General features: G+C 40.2%; 2 protein-coding genes across 2 annotated transcripts; both read left to right on the forward strand.

Annotated features, from left to right (window-relative positions):
* Positions 1–1,243: 1,243 nt before the first annotated feature.
* On the forward strand, positions 1,244–3,625 carry LOC107387629 (tubulin alpha chain). Its single transcript, XM_015962672.3, has 4 exons — positions 1,244–1,393; positions 1,961–2,183; positions 2,259–2,407; positions 2,489–3,625. The coding sequence occupies exons 1-4, from the start codon at positions 1,259–1,261 to the stop codon at positions 3,467–3,469; spliced, it is 1,488 nt and encodes a 495-aa protein (XP_015818158.3). The 5' UTR covers positions 1,244–1,258; the 3' UTR covers positions 3,470–3,625.
* Positions 3,626–6,291: 2,666 nt separating this feature from the next.
* tmem106a (transmembrane protein 106A) lies at positions 6,292–17,358 on the forward strand. The gene is made up of 8 exons (XM_015962673.3): positions 6,292–6,427; positions 8,779–8,953; positions 9,152–9,215; positions 9,311–9,464; positions 11,428–11,568; positions 11,643–11,686; positions 11,770–11,823; positions 16,919–17,358. Exons 2-8 carry the CDS (start codon positions 8,815–8,817, stop codon positions 17,025–17,027), a joined length of 705 nt encoding a protein of 234 aa, XP_015818159.3. The 5' UTR covers positions 6,292–6,427; positions 8,779–8,814; the 3' UTR covers positions 17,028–17,358.
* Positions 17,359–19,239: the final 1,881 nt, after the last annotated feature.

The following is a 19,239-nucleotide window of genomic DNA, read 5'->3' on the forward strand; positions in this document are numbered from 1 at the left end:
ACTCGGATGTTTTCTACTGTGTTTTCTGAAGACACCTGCATGCCAGGTAGAGGCTTTAGGGGAGTCGGAGTGGAGAGGGGTAAAAAAAAAATCAGCTTTGCCTCATCTTTTATTCTGCTTGCCTGCATTTTCTCATTAAACCACCAACTCTCATTTAGCCTAAGCTAGAGCAAAAATCTGTTTTTCACATTCCTCAACCACATGGTGGAACCAAGTATACTTTTAAGATGATTCTTAGTTTACTGAAACATTCACATAATGTTATAACTGTCTATTTAGCTTTATGTTGATGTACACTGTGTGTGTGTGTGTGTGTGTGCGTGTGTGGGTGGGTGAGGCTGTTTGATCTCTTACGTTTATGATTGTTCATGTTAAAAAGAAGAAAAAACTACTCAACAGAATAATTCTGAATATATCTACATGGCTTGTCAAATTATTCTTCTGCTACAGAGTGTACACTTTAAATTGTCTTCTCCCAATCTGCCAATAAATTATTTGCACATCTGCTTCTTGTCTCTTCATCCTTCCTTTGATGAAATTCTATAAAGAAAGTTGCAAATCATTCCTTTAAATGTGAATTCTGTTATTGTAGAGAGTTGGTGATTAAACCATCGACATACATACTGATATTAGTTTATTATAGTTGGATTAAACTCAACAACGGTAAGAGTCTTACCAGTGAAAGGCTGAAGTAGAAAGAAGCTCATCTTTGCTTGTTGCAGTCATTGTGTCAATGTCATTGAATTCACTGTGTAAATATATAAGCACCACATACTAAATGAAAGCTTTAAAATTATCTGGAATTAGCTGTGAAGATGCAGCTAATAGGCTTACCACCGAGCTGTCGGTAATCACAGTAACGTCACTGTCAGGTGACAGATCCTTACTTAGGAATCCTTGTTAAGGTTGATCAAAAACCAACTCAACTTTGTTAAAATACGTTATAAATGGATATTTCATCTATAAGTGAAATAAATCTGTTGCCACATTCCCCAGAGTTGGATAAGTGGGAAAAAGCATTTTGTATCCAGACCATTCTCCTAATCTGATAGTATTCTGTTAGCTTTAGTTAAGCGCATAAAGAATAATAGTATTAAAAAAAACATTAAGGCCTAAAAAGAACCCAAACTTAATGAAATCACAAAAACACTGAAAATAGAACGCTTTACAATAGGTTAAATATTCATACCTTTTTCTAATTTTGAATCGTTAACAAACAGGAAGTATTTAGAATTTGTCTTGTGGCTTCTTCCCGCCAATGAACCACGTAACGTCTCTGTTCTGTTGGCCCCGCCCCTTCACGCCCTTGTCTATAAAAGCCGCAGCTCGTCGTTTTCCTGCACTTCTTCTGTCTGAATCCTCAAGGCTGTTCGTAGGACAAGCAGACAAAATGGTGAGTTTATTTATTATTAAACCTTTAACAAATTACAGCAAATAGCAGATACATAATCATCAGACGTGTTCAAGTAGTAAACGCTAGGGGAAGTAACCGTAAAGATAAAGTAAAACTGTGGCTGTTTCGTGGTTTTAAAGTGTCTGGGTCTCTTTAAAGCTCCACTAGTTCCGCTGCTTGAACGGTTACCAACACGAAACCGACTCTAGTCATAGAAAATAAAGTTATCTGGAGTCTGAGCTTAAAAAAAACTTTTTGGTTTGTTTGAAAATAACGGTAAAATGAAAGTTGAACTGTTTTAGAGCGGTTGGATTAAATAGGTCAGATAACCAGATGCTGGAAATGTTTGAAGTATAGAAACTATTTAGATATGTTCCGACCGATGGGTGTGGGTCATTGTTATCGTGGCAGTGGGGAATAGGGGGAGGGAGAGTAGCTGTTAGGCCTGAATAGTTAAAATGGCAGCCATTTGTTTGAGTATTCTCCATAAAATGTCAATAAGTGAGGATAAAGAGGGAAGACTCCATGCCTTCCTGTTTGCCACATACCCATTTTCTTTTTCTCCAGCGTGAGTGTATTTCTATGCATGTGGGCCAAGCTGGAGCCCAAATGGGCAATGCATGCTGGGAGCTGTATTGTCTGGAGCATGGAATCCAGCCTGATGGACAGATGCCCTCCGACAAAACAGTTGGAGGTGGAGATGACTCATTCAACACCTTCTTCAGTGAGACTGGAGCAGGAAAGCATGTTCCCCGGGCCATCTTTGTTGACCTGGAACCCACTGTCATAGGTTAGTGGTTAAAAGAGGAAATTTGCTGTTGTATTAAACATGAGATATTAAAGCAAACATTTTTGTCTTAAACAGATGAGGTGCGTACAGGAACTTACCGTCAGCTGTTCCATCCTGAGCAGCTGATCACAGGAAAAGAAGATGCTGCAAACAACTACGCCCGTGGACACTACACCATAGGAAAGGAGATCATAGATCTGGTTCTTGACAGGACGCGTAAACTGGTGAGAATAGAACTCGTACAAAGCAGTATATAAAATTAGCTTTAACTTGTATATTTAAATTGACCATTTGATTTCTTTCAGGCTGATCAGTGCACTGGCCTGCAGGGTTTCCTTATTTTCCACTCCTTCGGTGGAGGCACTGGCTCTGGATTCACCTCCCTGTTGATGGAGAGACTCTCTGTTGATTATGGGAAAAAGTCAAAGCTTGAGTTTGCCGTTTACCCAGCTCCTCAGGTTTCTACAGCAGTAGTTGAACCCTACAACTCCATCTTGACCACCCACACCACCTTGGAGCACTCCGACTGTGCCTTCATGGTGGATAATGAGGCCATCTACGATATCTGCCGTAGGAACCTGGATATTGAGAGGCCGACCTACACCAACCTGAACAGGCTGATTGGCCAGATCGTCTCTTCAATCACTGCTTCACTTCGCTTTGATGGAGCTCTGAATGTTGACCTGACGGAGTTCCAGACCAACTTGGTGCCTTATCCTCGTATCCACTTCCCTCTGACCACCTATGCTCCAGTTATCTCAGCTGAGAAGGCCTACCATGAGCAGCTGTCTGTGGCTGACATCACCAATGCTTGCTTTGAACCAGCCAATCAGATGGTTAAGTGTGATCCTCGCCATGGTAAATACATGGCCTGCTGTATGCTGTATCGTGGTGATGTCGTTCCCAAAGATGTCAACTCGGCTATTGCTGCCATCAAGACCAAACGCAGCATCCAGTTTGTGGACTGGTGTCCCACAGGCTTCAAGGTAGGCATCAACTACCAGCCTCCAACTGTGGTTCCTGGTGGAGATCTGGCCAAAGTACAGAGAGCTGTGTGCATGTTGAGCAACACAACAGCCATCGCTGAGGCCTGGGCCCGCCTCGATCACAAATTTGATCTGATGTATGCCAAGAGGGCCTTTGTCCACTGGTATGTTGGAGAGGGAATGGAAGAAGGAGAGTTCTCAGAGGCCAGAGAAGATATGGCTGCCCTTGAGAAGGATTATGAAGAGGTTGGCACTGACAGCATTGGAGAGGAGGAGGATGAAGAGGGAGAAGAATACTGAGCAGTTTAGCATTGCCACAATTAAAGTTCAACTTTACACATTCTTGAATGTTTATGAAGTCCGTTTTCTGCAGCACTTAGAACCTTTTGGCAATTTCATAAGCCTTTTGAAACTAAGTTTTGCTGTTTCCTTAAATAAAGTGAATTAAGTTTGAAACTGAATACTATCATCTTTATATAAAAGCCATTATTTGACTTTAGATTAAAAACTAAACTTGACTAAAACAGTAGTTTAAAAGCTCAAACTAAAATTCTCAAGAGTTGTATGACAAGATCATCAGATATAAAACTGAAGTCAAAATGTGCTTTTGAGATGCCCAAAGCTGTAGCTGCTAAGTAAGATGGCAGACATGACGCGCTACCCAACTTAAACATGTGCGGCGACTCAACACCCTGAAACTGGGGCTGGGAAGCGTGTTCCTAGGGCAATTTGGCAGGCCTGCCAGACTCATTCTGTGCAATTCTGCACAGAATGAGTCTGGTAACTCGGGCAGAGAAGCACTTGATGGGTGGGACTAGGCAGCTCAAAAGACCAATCAGAAAAAAGATGGAAATCATGACTGTACTGCACAACGCTGTAGTTTTCTAGTTGTAAACGGAAAAATGTGTCTGGCAACGTCTGAAGCTCTGCTACTGCGGAGCTTATCACCTGTGCTGCAGTGATTTCACCTCACTGACTGCATCGAAACGCGCTCTCCACTTTGCGGTCAGGAGATCCCTTTGATCTGCTCAAAAGTAACTGAGGTGAAAAAGTGAGAATGCAGGCAGCAGATTTTGTAGAGAATTTAGAGGTGATGCAGGATCAGAGACAGGCCAGGAAAATAGTCGTGTAAAATCAAGAAAAAATGTAGGTATCTCCACTACACGTTTTTATACACATGTAATATTTATACATTTGATACAATTCAGATCACCTGCAAAACTAAGTCACACACCCAGTGCCGTTTCAAGGCATTTTGGGGGCCAAGGCAAAAAAGAACCCCACCCCCCACAACTGGGCTCCCCAGAAGCCTCTGTGTAATTCAGCTAAAGCTAACAGAATACTGCCAGATAGGAAATGACTGGGCTGGTTAAATGCTTTTTCCCACTTATCTAACCATGGAGAATATAGCAACACATTAAGTTTCACTTGGGGGTGGAATTTGGCTTTGAAGTTAGACAAATGACCACGGTGGAGATGCATAAATGTCATGCTGCAGACTAATTTTAATAAAAACTAATCATACCCCAAATTAGTGGGTTATCGTCATAAAAGTAACCAGGGGGATCTGCAAAAGCACAAACCATTTCACGTGTCTGATCCATTAGTGATAATTCTGTTCTTTTGGGAACAGAATTAAACTGTGCTACATTTTGACGTGGTTCTGTTCAAAGGAACAGTCAAAACAGACACAGAGACAAGAGGACAAGGGAGTGGACAGCTAAAGTTAAATTAAATCAGTCGAGGCATCATCCTTCTTTCCATCAGTCCATGCTCAGAGGCCATGTACAGGGCCAAGGTGTTTTTATTTTTGCACTTCAACAAATAAAATGAGCTTTTTGCTAATTTATTTATTTTTAAGTGTTTTCTCATTTTAGATGGCACAGATTTGATGCACTCATCGAAGAATCATGAGAGGGTTGAATGTTGGGCTCCATAAGATCTGACCTACAAATATAAACATTGTAATAATAATGACATTGATGTTTGTTTATTTTGCTGACATTAGTCAGTGGCTTACAGTTTTATAATCACAATTTGGGACAATTTTGAATCTCAAAATAATCTAAGCATATGTTTCTAGTCAGTCGGAGATAACTGGAGCACCCAGTACTACATGCTGACTTTATACATAATTTTAACAGTAGTTGCACAGTATTATTTGCTTTTCTTTATTTATGCAGGTTTGATTTATGTAGAAATTTGAGCAGGAAGGCAGAAATATAAAATACAATGGGCTGTAATTATAATAAATAGGCTGTGACTGATTAATGTGGAATTGTACTTTTGAAAAGCTTGATTCACTCCATCATCAATTCTTAAATGATAACATTGTGTAGATATTTGTAATGAATGCTTGTCACTATGGCTGAAATTTCTGTCATTGCACGAATCCTGGGTATTATTTGTGGAAATAAAAAAATTGATTTAGCACAAAAGCAAACACTACAAAAAAAAAGAAGTGTGTTGCTGTCACCCTTTCAAGATACATCTGTTGAAATGTTAAATGTTTGTTAGAACATTTAGTTTTAACGTTAAATTATCTTGTTCTATATATTTTTTAAGTAACTTGATAATTGCAACAAGAGGAATTTTATATACTTTTTATGTGTTTCTAGGGGGAACTGTTTAGAAGTAACACAAAAAGCCAGAAACAGGCTGGGTTTATGTGTTATACCTGGATTAAGCACATTTAATAATAAAGTTTCAAGAGTAAGCAACGATACTGCTTTAGCCGTCCATTCCGTAAAGTTGAGCAACAGAACAGAATGAAACAATAATGTGAAAAATATGTTCAAACAACAGCTTTTCACGATCTTAGGTAAGGTTGCTGGATTTTATTTCGAAAGGGTCACCGCGTGACGTTTCCTCTTAAATGCTGCGTCATTATACATCTGACCACTAGGTGGCGGTAAAGATTTATGTTTAAAAATCTGAGTCATCACTGCTTCCTGTCACAGTCTGGCAGTCAGATCAAGCCCAAATTAATAAAAATACGTAAAAACAGTAGTTAATAAAAATGTAACAACCTTTAATACGTTTGCGCAACTGCTTCATCTAAACAGCTTTACAAGAGAAAGAATAAAAGTTAATGAAAACCTAAACATGTGATCGTTAGCTGTAGGAAGAACTGACCTAAGGGAATAGGAAGCGTTTCTCTTAGATAAGCGCTGTTGTGTTGCCTTTGTGAGCAGATGTCTCCATGTCTTCACTCTGGATAAAGGCTGGGGTTCAAACACGAGTCGAGCTGCTGTAAAGGTGAGGATCAGCGCTTTGTTTGCGTTTAACAACTGTTCCACATGTTTTAAAGGGGTCGGCCATGTCTTCGGGTCTATTCATCATTTAATGTTTTAGTAAACGTGTTATGATTTATTATGGAGGCTTGTCCCTTCGAACATTTTGACAATATATTTTAAATAAAAAGGAATAATTTACAATGTCTAAAAAAGCACAATTAAAAGAATATTGCGTCACCGCTGTTTCTGATTGTCACCGTGTGTTTTACATGAAAAATAATGAAACTAAAGCGGGTATTTCAGCTCTTATAGAACATAGAGAGTATTTATATCTGCTTAATTACACACAGCAAAACCACAACTAGAATTTATGTGTGAAATGTCAAAGTGTGTGAAAAGCACAAACACCCTTAAAATACTTTTTCTGAATTATTCTGCCATTGATATATATACTGGATTTGAAGGTTTTCTTAAAGTCATTACTCTAGAATAAGCCAAATGTATTTAAGTGTGTGGTAACATTTGTGTTTGCAGTGCTTTTTCTAAAACTAAAACTTCCTGGTTGATTATTTGTTATAGTCAGCCTCTGAAAGGTTCGTGTGCAAATACCTCATGGCCCATTAGATTGAACCGATGATCGGAACTGAAACAGCTCTAAATCTGTCAGTTTTACAGATACTGAGCTAAAGTCCGGTGTGCTGGTAGAGTCACTCAAAATGCTGATAGATTGTGCGGGATCTTTTGATGCCGCCCTCAAAAGTATTTTAAATTTTTGACAATTTAAAACTGCTCACTACTCGGTATGGTAATCTGGTGTCTCCAGCAGTTAGGTGGGGGACAACCTGGACATGTCCATTCACAGGGACAAACAAGCAGTCACGCAGTCCTTCGCACCCAGCGACATGTCAGAGTCTAATCAGCCTAATTTGCATGAGTAACTGGAGAAAACTCACACATGCATGTGGAAAACATGCAAACTCTTTATAAGAAGGCTGCAGCCAGGATTCAAACCTACAACCATCAGTTGCTACTAACTGTGCCATCACTCAGCCCTAAATTTGACCCAAATGGCCATAACTGCATCATTCATCAGCATGATGATCTTAGTTCAAAGCTCTGGTATGACAGGTGTGAGATGTTTGCTCTAGAATAGCTTCTCAGCACAACCAAACATCTTCTGTATTAAATGCATGGCTGATTTCCTAATTCATTGTATGATCTCAGCTTTCAAAACTATATAGGTTGGATCAAATGTCAAGTACAAGTTGGCACAAAATAACCAATAAAAAGTCTTTGTGTCATTTTTATTAGCCATTGATCAAACCGAAATTGCTTCTTCCTATTAACTGATTTTTATCTTTCTAATTAGTTTTGCTGTAGCTGGTTAATTTAGTTTTATATAAGAGTAGACATTGTGTGACTGGATGCTGCATTTGTTCCCTTTCTTCAGCAGGAGATGTGAAAATTAAAGTTTTTTTTATTTAAAGTTAAAGTAACACAGAGCAGTTTCCTGCTCCTCCGCCCTACTGGTTGAAAGTGGAATTACAATTGTCGTAAACAACCCTGCTGTAGCTAGCACTAACAACGAGCTAAAACCATCATGAGCCAACTAGTACTAAAATAAACCACAGAGTAAAAAGATCCACAGTGTTGAACAACAATTATTATTACTTAGAATTCCAGTAGCAACAAAACCAGGTCGCCATATGCTTATAGCCTCCTTTAGCTTCCTGAAACTGGTCTGGTCCACGCCAGTGATCACTCTGGTTTTAGCTCGGTGCTTCACCTCCAAAGACATTACTCTCTTACTTCTACTTCCAGGCTCTGCCATGATGCCCACAGAAAAAGCAAACTTCCTTATTTTGTTTTGTGTTTTTTATTTATCGATCAGCAAACTGAAAATGCTAACCGCTAGCATTAGAGCTAACGGCCATAAAGCAGGTAAAGAGCGCCCCCTAGGACACCTACCCACTCCACAAAACTATCAAGTGCAGTTTTTGGTCATTAGACGGCAGCTGAGTGGTGTCAGTTATGAAACTGGGCAAGTTTCTAACCCAACAATCCCTGAGATCAATGTTAAAGCTCTAGTTTAAACTTTAAAAACTAGTTAGTGTTACTTTAAAGCCTGACTTTCTCCAGAAGGCTGTCAGTGTCAGCTGCTTTTTCTGTTTTGAAGTTGTCGGCAAACCATAAAGACAACATTTCTTCTCTCTTTCCGATACTTTGGACTCTGTTAACATTCTCACATGTTGTGCAGGAATGAGCTTTTATTGATGCTTAAGTTTTGTGAGGACACCTAAAGGAGAGGGAGGACTGATGCAGCTTCTTTAGTGTCTTTAGTTTTCACATCTAATCTGGATTTTTTTCTTTCAGTCAAGTGTTAGGAATCCATCCAGGAAAAACAGCAGCATGGCTCTGGACCCACGGCTCGCAGAGGGGATAGAGAATGATAAAGTACTCAAGCAATTTCCTCCCTACGGGAGCATTGATGGCAGCTCAGCGAGTGACACCTGTCCTACCTGTCGGGGAACGGGACGCATTCCCAGAGGTTTGTTTTGTGTCATGAAAAATCACATTTGAAATCTCTTCATAGTTCTTTATTTTCTTCCTTTGCAACTCATGCTTTCATTTCCTATTCAGTAACAGTGCAAAAAAAAAAATACAGGATTTCATGTGTCCTTCATTAAAGTGTTTGCACATCACTTTTGTGGTAGAAACAATCCTGTTTTTCCCTTTTTTCTCTCAGGCCATGAAAACCAGCTAGTTGCAGTAATACCATGCAATGATGTCAGGCTGAAACCCAGACGCACGTAAGGAAAGATTTAACGGACCACATTAGATTTGTGTTTTTAGTTTGGAGTTGGATATTGTAGTATTTCTAAAAACTCTTCTTTGTGCCTTTCAGGAAGCTGTACGTGTTCATCTCCATGGTTATCTGTCTACTTATTTGCTGCCTGATCCTCTTTTTCCTTTTCCCTCGGAGTGTCTCCATCACACCGGTGTCCGTTCTGTCAGTTACGGTCTATTTCACCCCAGATTCTGTTGATATGGAGGTCAAAGTAAGTCACTGCTTCAGATGCTAAATGCTAAAGCTTTGCCGTCAGAAAAGCATTCTACATGTTTACTTTATGGGAAAATCTGATTTCTAGAGAAAATATTGAGTCACTTGGCCTGGCATATGTGAGTGTATAGTCTGGTCATGACCCATAGACAGAGCTCAATTGTGGGGCGGGATCTACGGTTGTCTTTCAAACTGTCTCCACATTCTATTGGACAACAATCAACATGACATACTCACTGTTACGGATGTTAGTCAGCGAGGCAGTCCGCCTCACACTGTTGAATAAGATGCAAATACCTCCTTTTTCTAAATAAAGGGCGTAAGTACCTCTCTCTGCTCTTGACTCAAATGTCACTTCTACATCTGGCCTTGGTGCCTTCTTAAGGTTGGTTTATGCTTGACGCGTCCGCACGGCTCCGCGCGGAAAAGTTGCATCATTTTGCGTCATTTTAACAACCGCGCCCCTCCACCGCGCCTCAGCACGACCCAAACTTTCCACACTGTGCACCTAGGAAATTTTCTAACCACGCGGACGGTCGGACGCGGAAAAACATGGCGGACCGGCAAGAACTAGTATGGCAGAGGTTCGTAAATACAGACATTTGTATGATTCAGCTCTCAAAGATCACCGTGATCAACATGTTGTTAATAATTCTTGGAGAGAAATAGCTCGCACTGTCGGAAAAGACGAGGACGCTGTTAAAAATGCTAGAATGCCATGTTGTAAACAGTAATTTCTACTTCTACTATGGTGTAGTGTTGGATGCATGCTGTAGAGCTCCATGCTGCCCCCTACAGTTTGGGAGAATATTGGCTCACCGCAGACGAGCCACATGAACCATAAAAGCTGCGAGTTGTGAAGCGCGTTCCAGCCGCGAGCCGCATCACCAAGCGGAAAGTGAATGCGTCAAGCATAAACCAAGCTTTAGGGTTCTACAATCCCCCAAGGCGCTTCATAACACCCAGTCATTCACCCATTCACACACACACATTCACATGCTGGTGATGATGAGCTACAATAGCCACAGCTGCCCTGGGGCACACATGACGCAAGTGAGACTGCCGAACACAGGCGCCGCCGGTCCCTCTGATCACCACCAGGAGGCAAGGCGAGTTAAGTGTCTTGCCCAAGGACACAACAGCAGCATTCTCTGGTGGGAGCTGGGGTCAAACCTACAACTTTTCGATTAATGGACAACTCGCTCTTCCTCCTGGGCTACTGCTGTCCCTAGAATCTTAACCAACAAGTCGCAGAACCACCTTTTCAGTGATAACTTCATAGTTTTTTGTTCGTCTGATTGTATCGGTCCCTTCTGCCCCACTCTTGTTTAGAACATTGAGGTTTGCAGACATTTTCCTCAGTGTGTCTCCCACAGGTGGAGGTCTGCTCTCTGACTGGACCATCACAGCTTCTTAATTCTTTACTTTTTCAGCTGCTCTGCTGGAGAGTTGTTGCTGAGCTGGAGATCATTGTGTGGCCTAATTCCAGATGGATTCACATTAGTCGAGGAGTGCACACATTGTTTCACTGTGTGAGCTACTTTTACAATGGAATGCTGAAAATGATCTCTCTCTCTTTCTCTCTCTTTCTCTCTCTCCCTCTCTCTCTCTCTCTCCCCCTCCTCCATCCACATACACAAACTAACAAGGTATAACCTGTTGTGCGTGATTTAGATAACAATAGAGTCTGGATTCTTTGGGTCATTTTTTATAAAGCCTTTCTGTTTCATTTTTACTGCAATTACTTCCAAAAGTACACAACATCTTTAACCCCTCATCTTTTCCCACTATTGCACATAATTATTGAGCAATTCCAGGTTTATGGTGTGTGTCACAACTGCGTGCAGAATGTTCTGACAGCCATTCACATGACAGCGGCTGTTATATGGCAGTCAAGTGCCCTGAGATGTTTTAATGGTGGAAAAGCTGCTTGAATGTTTGCATGTTTCCTTTTATTGCAGAATCTCCTCAACATCACCAACGACAACTTTGTCCCAGTTCAGATCAGAGACTTTAACATGCAGGGTCTCGTTGCGAAGACGGTGATGGGGAAGACGAAGATGACCAACCTGACTGCCATAAAGTCCCGATCTAAGCAGTCGGTGAGCTTCACTCAGACTTAAGTGTTGCACTGAGATATTCACACATCCTTACATCTTTTTTTTTTTCTGTGCAGTACACAACTCAGATCAACCTACTGATCAAAGACAAAGGCTTAACGTAAGAAGCAATAATTGAATCTGAATCCGTCCCTGGTATTTGAACTCAGCAGATATTTAACCGCTGTGTTTAATGTCTTTCAGAGATTACTGCCAGTCAGAGAAATTCAAGATCCACACGTTATTTCTGGAGCTGCAGTAAGTGTTAATGTCAGTGTGAAGATGAATAGCAGCTTATCTCAAAGACACAGTGTTGAAGGCAACATGCAAATACAAAACAGAACCACAAACCACAGCTACAGAAAAAACAAAAGGCACTAAATGTTCAGACTTCTGCTTTAAAATGCCCTCTTTAGACTACAGTGACAGAAAACTTAATGAACAGGAGAGGGTCTAAACGAGACAATGCCGAAAACTTTCAGTTTTCATCTGGTGTTTGTGTTGTCCCTGCGAAAAAAAGCACTTCTGCTTTTTTTTGCAGCTTCCTCTCTGCATGCACCTGATTGGCTCGGGGTATAAAACAGGATGTGACTACTTTAGCACTTAGCAGTCAGTTTTGAACACAAGGGATTTTTTTTCCACTCCTTCATTAGTTTGTATGAAGCAGCTTTGGTGTCAAAAAGGTTGACTTAGACTTGTGCTTTCAGTTTCAGGCTGAATTATCATTTCTCTATTTTAGACGGACGGATGTGGTAAAGAATACATTTTTCTTGGCGAATAATATTACACCCTCTTATTTTCCTTTCCTCCTCTGTTTGTTACAGAGAATAAAATAAAAAAAAGTTCACTTGAAGAAAAAGTCAGATTTTTTTTACACAGAGTGCACCATCTAGAGGCGGAAAAATGTACTGCACTGTTAAGTGCTTCTCCTTGCTTCAGTAACTACGGATCCTGGAAGCAACACCTTTCATTCGTTAATGCTCACCTCTAGTTGGGCAACAGAGCTAAAAGATGTTGTTTTAAAATTAATATTCTCATACATCATCTTTTTAAAGACTTAATTGTTCAATAGGAATGTTGCTAGCTTTGCATCCGTTTAAATACGTAAGCAGATGCTAACGCTATTAGCTAATGCTGAGCGGGGCTCAATTCAAATTACTGGGGTGGGGGTGGGGTTAGCAAAAAGAAAATTGAGGTATTGCCTAGAACAGGGGTGTCAAACTCAAACTCACACGGGGCCGAAATGAAACTCTGGGACGGAGTCGAGGGCCAAACTTAATATTTTTTGAAAAAGTGACGGCAAATTTGCACATTTTCTTTATCAACATATATGCAATTTTGAACCTTTTAATTTGGAAACAAACTTATTTTTGCATTAACGCTGAATGTGGAATAACCAAATTACACACGAGCAAGTCAATTTTAAATAAAATGCATCAGTGGTATTCATTACTTGTGGTATATTCAGCATTTTTGAAATCTATTCAGGATTTATGTTTTTTTTTTGTTTTTTATTCATTTTTCTTATTTTTATTCTCCTTTTTTTCTCCTGTAATAAGTGTCATCGCTGCTGTGACATCTAGCTTTCCCCACTGAGGAACAATAAAGGGATTTTCTATTCTATTCATCTATCTGCAGCCTTTCCACTTCCTGTTTACTGTAGGTTAAATTTTTTCTCACGGGCCAACAACAAAATAAAAAAATAACTATCTTAAATGAAAACGCAATATGTCACCTGTTAACTTTCATGTTTTGGAGCAGAAAAAGAGCATAAAACCTAAATATTTAAAGCTCAGTTTGCTCCACTGGTTTACTGTGATGCTCACCTGTTCCAGCCAGATACCTGCATCATGGGGATGAGCTCTGAGCTGAGGAGGAGACTCATGTTGTTTTGTTCATCTTCATCATAATAATGACAACATTAGATGACAGCAGGTGCTCACATAGGTTTGTGCTGCTGAACATGGAGACTGAGCAGCTTGACCACGTTGTTGTGTGTCGGCGGAGGAAAAATAAAAACTACAGCAGCCACAGAGTCATGCTGATTTGAGCGTGTCGCTGCTCGCTGGAGTTTGATCAACTCTGTCTGGAAGTTGGTTGGAAAACTTTGGCCTTGTTCGAGTTGAGCAACGCCTCGCCTGGAAAACAGACGAGAGCAGACGGACGCAGCAGGAGGAGTGGCTGAAAGCCGGCATTTAAGTCGGACTGATTTCCCTACATGTAGCTCACGGGTGACGAAGGATGAAGATATCGCGTTAGCGTTCATACATGTTTAATTATTTATTTTAATTCTGGTGCCTGTTAGCAACCGAAACACATCCTCACGTGCTTGTGGATATCTTATATTGTACATGGAGACATGACTGTAATAATAAGTAAAGGTTATCAGCCGTAGCTTAGGTGTGCTCATAGGAAACGTGGCAAAAGAACACAAAACACATTCCTCTTTATGGCCCATATAGTTGTCATCGTCAACATTACATGATTTACAGAATACATGTGACCAACTAAAATTTTGCATTCAGCCACCGGATGTTTGGATCAGAATGTGAGCCAATCAGATCTTAGATCAGGTGAGAGCCAGGCGTTTCCCGTCATCCCCTAACTTTTGCAGCCGGTGGAGAGCAAGTGCAGCGCCTTTCTCCAAAATCTGCGGCCGCCTTGATCTCACGAGGTTATCGTTGCCTACGTTTGCATGACGTCGGAGCAAGTCGACATCAAGTCAGACACAAAGCTAACCGGTAAGCACTGCGCGCCGATCACCGGTGATCAAATCTGCGCAGAACTGGCTCATCTCGAACACGGCCTTTCTCTTTCAGTCGTGAACACGTTACTGAGCGGTTAAAATCTGTTTCTGGGCTTCAACGTCGGCAAATAGCTGAGTAAACTTGGCGCTGAGTGAGAGGAGTGTTTAGTTTGTCCGAGACAGCGAGCTGCAGACACCGGCAGCAGACGCTGGAAAAAACACAAAAGGGGGGGGCGCTTTGGCTCCGCGCTAACGCCGCAAAGCATCATGGGAGTTGTAGTCTTTGCGATAAAATCAGCCGATATTTATCTCACAGGCCACATAAAATTGCTCAGCGGGCCACATCAGGCCTACGGGCCTTGTGTCCAGGGGGGCTGCCAGAGATTTTGGGCCACATGAAAAAATATCAAGTTGGGCCCCCTGGGGGCTCGTCCATAGCTGGAGCTGGGGTTCCACCCTCCCAGATTCGAAGGGAGAAAAAAATACAATATATATACTTCATATTAGTGTTTCAGTTTTACTTAATTATGTAGGTCTACATGCATTCTTACTTATTTACATATCATCTTCACCAGCTGTCTCTCATTAAACAGTGAATTTCCTTCAACAGAATTAGCAATATCACTGCTGGAAAAAGCAGGAAATGCACATGCTGAAAGGTGTTAATCTCCTTTTCCCTTTTACTCCCTTAAAATATGTTTATTTATTCTAAAATTTTATTTGATGATAAAATTCAAATTTGGAAATCGAATTAAATTTCCATGTTGTGTCAAAGCTTTACATAACTACATTTTCAGCTGTCTTTCCTCTTGAAATCAAGTATTTCTGTATGACTGACAAAAATTAAGGATTCACTGCTCACAAGTTGACTTCTTTATTAAGTCTCCATGGCTTCATCATAGACACAAAATGAATAAGCACACAGTTCAAACCGGAGTCAGTTAGGGTTACATAAAATTTTAAAGTTGGACAACTTTGAATGAATACGTATATAAGTCTCTAGACACCCATTTTTCTCAACAACAAAACAACAGCTAAAAATATATTCAGCCTTGATTGTACACAACAAGATTTATTATGTACAGTGATATAATTAATAATGCTCCTGGATGACATATCTTGTTTTTGATTTGTTCAAAGCTGTCACCATTATTTTTGCAGCAGTATAAATAGCTTGGTTATTTTACAGTTACTACTGGTCCTTGCTTAGTCTGTTCCACCAAGAGCCTAGCGGCGAGCCTTCTTTTGAGCAAAGTCATCTATCAAGTCTTTGAAATCCATCTTTCTAGCCAACTGACTTTCAATGGATAACATGGCAAGACTGCAAAGTCTGTTCTGGGACATAGTGGACCTCAAATAGTTTTTTTTTAATCAGTTTTAGCTTACTGAAAGCTCTCTCACCTCCAGAAACGGTCACAGGCGATGTGCAAAATATTCGCAAAGCTTTGGCTGTATCTAACCCAGTCTCCCATTGGCTGCCTTTGTATACTTGAGGTACTCAGGAAACAACTTTGCCTCTGAATCATTTGGCATGTCCTGATCTTCATCTCTCTTGGCCAAATTTCTTACAATCCTCTCAATTTCATTATCCTTAAAATTTGGTGGCCACAAATCTGGGTCATTGGACAAAAACACTGCTTTGGTGGAATCCCTGTCACATTTATTCAGCTGACTTTGGGTCTCTCCATCTTCTGAGCTATTACACTCTCTCCCTTCTTCCTTCACTTCCACTCTTTGTCCTGACCAAACCTGACATTGGGAAGGTCCAGGCTCTGTACTTAATGAAATTGATATATGTGTTACAATATAGGCCATCATTTGTGACAAAATCTTTATCCAAGTTAGAACAGTCTTTAAATTTAATGCACAACAGGGAAAATGCAGCACAGACTCCTGCAGGATATTAGCTGTAGTTCTCCATCATCAATACTAGATTTCATATTTTATTGTGTTCAATGTTATATTAAGTAAATTTATTACAATTGTTAATAGCTTTTGTTTCATTTTTGCTCTCTGATGAATTATTTTGAAATGATTGATTTTTGGTTTGTGTTCTAAAAGCCACATAAACAAATTACATCTTGTAAAACCTCCCATAATTCAGTCAGATTCAAAACATTTCATTTCAAGGTGTTTAGTAGATGAAGAGGTTTCTTTTTTCTTGTATGGTGCCTTCAAAAAGGTGCTTCACAGTAATAATCTCACAGTAATTTATGTTACATTAACAGACTAAATAACAATGCTTCAACCTGCCCGGCAGCATCCAAAACCATTTATACATTTTTACTGATTGATATCAAATTAATTAGTCAAAATAAAGTAGGGACCTCTGAATAAATATACATTTCACAAAGACTAAAAAAAATATTGCAAAGTAAAGTACTTGTGATTTTTAAACTTTATTTTTTATTATTCAACTTTTGAAACTTATTTTGGGCCCCTGACAGCTGTGGGCCCTTAGAATCTTCCTAATCTTTCACCGCTTTACGGCGCCCCTGCTTGTGTCTGACACATGTGGCCTAGATGATATCACAGAGGTCATAAAAAACAGCTGTCTGAGATGAAAACATCATATCCATGTTTGTTTTGGGTTATTTTTCCACTCAGGTTGACGATGAACATTTCCTACTTCTCTCACACGGAGCAGCTCTCTCTGGACACCTTTGAGTATATTGACTGTGGGACCAACTCAACCACCCCGCACCCCGTAAGATGATGAAATCCAGACCAACACCACCACTTTATCACTCCAATAAATGTGATTTTATTTCCTTTATTTTGTGTCGTTTTAAATTTACCCAGTGGCTTTAATCCGTCACTACAAAGACGATGAAGTGTATGGTTTAATGAAATTTCTGTAAAATTCTGCAGTTTTGTCACTTGTTTACATTTAAGTGTAAATATGTTTGGTGGAAAATCTAGTGGTATTGTATAAAAGTGTATTTTATGTCATAATGATTTGGCTTTTTTTAAAGCTTTGTTTTGGTGTAAGAGAGTTGACCTCTGGTAGTGTTTGCACTTTAATAAACTGTGACATTGAAACTTCATGCGGCTTTGCTGGTACTGTGGTAGGGTTTTATGGAAGCCCATCAATGCCATAATGTTTATCATTTTAAAACTCAACAGTTTGAATGTTTTAAAATAACAAAATCATTTTTAGTTTCCACTCTAATGAAGATTAAATTTATAATTGTGAAATTCAAAGTCAGTGTGAGTTTCTTTTTCATAGTCACACTTCCATAGTGGTAACAGTATAGTGTTTGACAGCCTTTTATCCATTTCTTGTGGTTTTATTAGACCAATGATTTTTCACATTTTGGAGCTTGACCATTTTTTCTGATGGCGGAGACTACTTCTGGCTCAGTGGGGACCCCTGCTGATCAAATAGATGCCTGGTCAGTAGTGTTATCAGCATGAATGTTTGGCGCTGAGTTTCTATCCTTTCATGTAATCTGTACAAGACTTTTCCGTAAAAATCTAATATGTGTCTGTTTCTAAATTTCAAAAACTCAAGACTCTTTAACAAGATCAGCATGCTCCTCAAAAACCAGCTTCATCAATTCTTATACAGGATCATGTATTCTGTCTTCTGTGGGAGGATTTAAGTACTGTTGCTGCTGCTTTATTTTATATTGTTGCTCTAAAAATGTATGTTAGTGGAAAAAATACCTTTAGAATAATCCAAAAGGGTTCAAATGAAAATAACTAGACTTCTTTGGTTTCTTGAAGATGTTTCACTTCTCAATCCGAAGAGCTTTGTAAATTCTGACTGGAATATGGGAGGGTTGAGCTTTATTGTTGCTTAACAAGCAGAAACTCACTCTGAACCCCACACACACACACACACACACACACACACACACTTCCTGATAAGCCGTTAGCCTTTCTATTGGGAGGGAGTCGCGTGATTAAATGCATGAGGGTAGACCTTGGAGTAGACTGAAAATACACAAGAACTCAGGATTAGACTGAGTTGACCTATGTTTAGCCTTGACTGATTTTTTCTGTCATAATAGCAGAAATTTTGAGATTTCCAAAGGTGACGCATGAAAAGTTTGAAACTAATTACTCTTGAGCCTTTTACAAAACCTTGTTCTTTGGTCAACTGGCCACAAGGTGGAGCGAGATAACCATCTTGGCCAGGAACCCTGTATATGAGATGTTTCCACTCATTAATCTACCTGGTTACATGAAATAAAAACTGAAAACAGTGTTTCATCTTTGGGTGGTATCTTTGCCTCTTTTTCTACTATCCACTGCTACCTGATCAACCTGGGATTAGATTTTCTCTTGTGTTTACAACCTGGGAAGGTGGCTACAGACCCAAGGACCTTAAACTTCTTAGTAATCTGTAGTCAGATGCACACCAGGCTGCTGAGATGTGGTCTTCTGGCCTTCAGCTGCCTGGAGATCATCCTTTAGGCCAAGGGTTCTCAATCCTTGTCTTGGATGGCCAGTTTCCAGCATATTTTCCTTGTTTCTATGCTTCAACACACTTGATTCAGTGGTTGAGTCACCTGATCAGAAGCTCATTGGGCTCTGCTGAAGCCTGCTGGTTAAAATCGGGGCGTTGAAGCAGGGAAACATTTAAAGCGTGCTGGATACCAGCCCCCCAGGACTGAGAACTCCTGATCTAGCCTTTACCTTCTAGATGCTCCTCTGTCTCTGCTGAGATAATTCTGTCCTCGCTGTTCTGTGTCCCACTTTCCCTGTGGGACAATATTATACTGTTTAGTAGTGTGATTTCTTTTCACTCTAAAAAGGCAGGGGGACTGACGAAAAGATTGAAGACACCTATGATGCTGATTACAGGACACACCCTATCCGAGTTAGTCAATTCTGCTCCTTCATGACTGGTATCCAGCATGTTTTAGTGGTTTCTCTGCTCCACCACACTTGCTTCAGTTGTTTATTCACCTGTACAGCAG

This window comes from Nothobranchius furzeri, chromosome 16, assembly GCF_043380555.1.
Source record: "Nothobranchius furzeri strain GRZ-AD chromosome 16, NfurGRZ-RIMD1, whole genome shotgun sequence".
NCBI lineage: Eukaryota > Metazoa > Chordata > Actinopteri > Cyprinodontiformes > Nothobranchiidae > Nothobranchius > Nothobranchius furzeri.